The sequence below is a fragment of the Colobus angolensis genome, unplaced genomic scaffold (genome assembly GCF_000951035.1).
Source record: "Colobus angolensis palliatus isolate OR3802 unplaced genomic scaffold, Cang.pa_1.0 Scaffold59, whole genome shotgun sequence".
Classification (NCBI taxonomy): Eukaryota; Metazoa; Chordata; class Mammalia; order Primates; family Cercopithecidae; genus Colobus; species Colobus angolensis.
In genome coordinates, this window is record NW_012119487.1 from 4,568,397 (window position 1) to 4,571,543 (window position 3,147).

General features: G+C 40.8%; 1 protein-coding gene across 4 annotated transcripts in view; it reads right to left on the reverse strand.

Moving 5' to 3' along the window:
• Nucleotides 1-1,968, reverse strand: part of RC3H1 (ring finger and CCCH-type domains 1) — a 62,911-nt gene extending 60,943 nt beyond the window's left edge. For all 4 annotated transcript variants that reach the window (XM_011962351.1, XM_011962350.1, XM_011962349.1 and 1 more), the window contains exon 1: nucleotides 1,446-1,968. In XM_011962351.1, the coding sequence (XP_011817741.1) occupies nucleotides 1,446-1,676 (231 nt within the window). In that variant the 5' untranslated portion in view covers nucleotides 1,677-1,968. The remainder of the gene's footprint in view (nucleotides 1-1,445) is intronic.
• Between the last annotated feature and the right edge of the window lie 1,179 nt (nucleotides 1,969-3,147).

A 3,147-nucleotide genomic window follows, 5' to 3' on the forward strand; every position in this document is an offset into this window, starting at 1 on the left:
CTAATAGCTTTTCCTTTGTAGTTTCCTTAACATTTTCTATATATAAGACCATGCCATCTGTGAATGAGATTGTTTTTATTTTTTACCTCTTCTCTAAATGTCATTGGTTTAATTTACTTGCCTAATTGCCCTGGCTAGAAGGTCCTGTATGATGTTCAACAGAAATAGTTAAGAGTAGAGATCCTTAACTCGTTCTTGATCTTAAAGAAAAAGCTTCTAGTCTTTCGCCATTCAGTATGTTAGCTGTGGGTTTTTCATCCATGTCCTTTGGGTTGAAGAAGTTTTTTCCTAGTTGTTTCAGTGCTTTTATTATGAAAAGGTATTGGATTTTGCCAAATGCTTTTTCTGTGTCTATTGAGATGATCATATGTGTGCAATTTTGCAACTTTTACTGATATAGTGAATTACATTAATTGGTTTGCAGATGTTAAATCAACCTTACATTCCTAGGACAAACTGGTGATGATATATTTTAAAGTCTAATTTATTTTTTCTTTTTCCTTTTAGATGAAAGGAAAATTTAGGAAATTTTTTTTTATTGTGATAATATATACATAACACAAAATTTACTATCTTAACCATTTTTCAGTCTATAAAGCATTAAGTGTGTTCTAATGGTTCCCAAACGTTGTGCTATAGTTTTTGTCACCTTTCTCGTCCTTCATTTCAGTTAGTATCTACTGAGTAAAACTGCCTGAAGCAGCTGCACCTTCACTACTGAGTAAAGTGCAGTGATTTTATGAACAATAGTTTTCTCAATGTTAAAAAAGTCCTTATGACTTACCTCTTAGGTTTCTTTTCTTTTTTTGAGACAAGGTCTCACTCTGTCACCCAGGCTGGAGTGCAGTGGTGCGAATCTTGGCTCACTGCAACCTCTGCCTCCTGGGTTCAAGTGATTCTCATACCTTGGCCTCCCAAGTAGCTGGGATTACAGGCACACACCATCGCACCCAGCTCATTTTTTTGTATTTGCAGTAGGGACAGGGTTTCACCATGTTGGCCAGGCTGGTCTCGAACTCCTGACCTCAAATGATCCATCTGCCTTGGCCTTCCAAAGTGCTGGGATTACAGACATGAGCCATCACACCCGGCCTTAGGTTTCTCTAGTGATCTGCATAGCTAGGTTTATTGAATATCTGACAAGATTAAATGGATGCTACTGTACTATGACTAAAAAGCACTGGACTACCACAATAAATCTAACATGCTGAAATAAAGGATTTACAGTACCAAACAGAATTATACCTATTTAAAAAATAGAAGGCAATGTTACCCAATTTTAATTCAACAGGTTTCTCTCAGGAGAAAAACATGCACAACACACATACATACACAGACAGAGACAGAGAGAGAGAGAGAGAGACAGAGAGAGAGAGAGAGAGACACAGAGAGAGACAGAGAGAGAGAAAGAGAGAAATTTAAAAGTATTAAGTCACCTATCTTACCTGAGCACCCACGAGCTGCAGCAATGCTGAGTTCACAGGGAGGAGCTCAATGTCTGTATTGATAGTGGTCTGGTCAAATGGGCAAGCCTTGCGGTGGAGTTTATTCAGGCACATCTTGCAGACAGTATGGCCACAACCCAAACTGATGGGCTTTCGAATTGTTTCGTCGAAAGTCTGAGTGCAAATTGGGCAGGAGAGGAAATCCGTCCATTGTGGAGCTTGTACAGGCATTGCTTCTGGAGTTACAATTCACGAACACAAACACACACGCAAATCTAAAGCAAAGATTCCACTGGAATCAAAATCTTTGAAAAAAAGTTTATCTTTTTTTTTTTTAAATATCTTCTGTAGATACAGTCAGCACATAGTGTGAAATATAACCTGGAAAACAAAGAAAAAGGAAAAAAATTGAGTGTCTTTCTTTTCAATTAAACTGTTGAAAAAGAACCACAAGTCCAGTCTTATTTCACAACTTTTTATACCACATTTGTATTACTGTAATCCATCTTTTTACACTTTTACAGAATTACAGCCATGATAAAACATCTAGTTCCATTCCCTCATTTTAGAGATGGGAAGTAGTCCCCTGCCTGAGAGGAGATTTGAAGTTAGTAATAAAGTTCCATCCAGGACCCCAGTCTCTTAAGTTTATCTAAGTCCTTGAATTTTTTTTTTTTTTTTTTTTTTTTAGATGGAATTTCACTCTTGTTGCCCAGGCTGGAGTGCAATGGTGCAACCTCCATCTCCTGGGTTCAAGCAATTGTCCTGCCTCAGCCTCTCAAGTAGCTGGGATTACAGGCACGCACCACCACATCTGACTAATTTTGTATTTTTAGTAGAGACGGGGTTTCTCCATGTTGGTCAGGCTGGTCTCGAACTCCTGACCTCAGGTGATCCTCTCCCCACCTTGGCATCCCAAAGTGCTGGGATTACAGGAGTGAGCCACCATGCCAGGCTAAATCTCTATAATTTTAAAAAAATAAATATATCTAAAAATTAATCTTGGCTGGGTACAGTGGCTCACACCTGTCATCCCAGCAATTTGGGAGGCCAAGGCAGGCAGATTCCTTGAGGTCACGAGTTCGAGACAAACCTGGCCAACCTGGTGAAACCCCATGTCCACTAAAAATACAAAAATTAGCCAGGCGTGGTGGCAGGCACCTGTAATCCCAGCTACTCAGGAGGCTGAGGCGGGAGAATCACTTGAACCCAGGAGGCAGAGGTTGCAGTGAGCCGAGATCCGCCATTGCACTCCAGTCTGGGGAACAACAGCAAAACTCAGTCTCAGAAGAAAAAAAAAAAAAAAAGCTTTGTTGGGGAAGGGGGTAGAGGGAGGGAAGAATTAATGACCAAGACATAAATAACTTTTGATGGCCAGGCGCAGTGTCTCAGGTTTGTAATCCCAGCACTTTGGGAGGCTGAGGCGGGTGGGTCACTTGAGGTCAGGAGTTTGAGACCAGACTGGCCAACATGGTGAAACCCCATCTCTACCAAAAATATAAAAAATTAGCCAGGCGTGGTGGCGCGTAGCTGTAATCCCAGCTATTCGGGAAGCTGAGTGAGGAGAACTGCTTGAACCCAGGAGGTGGAGGTTGCGGTGAGCCGAGATCCACCACTGCACTCCTGCCTGGGTGACACAGTGAGACTCCATCTCAAAACAAACAAAAAAAACTTTTGACAACACAAGAATATTTTAAAAGTA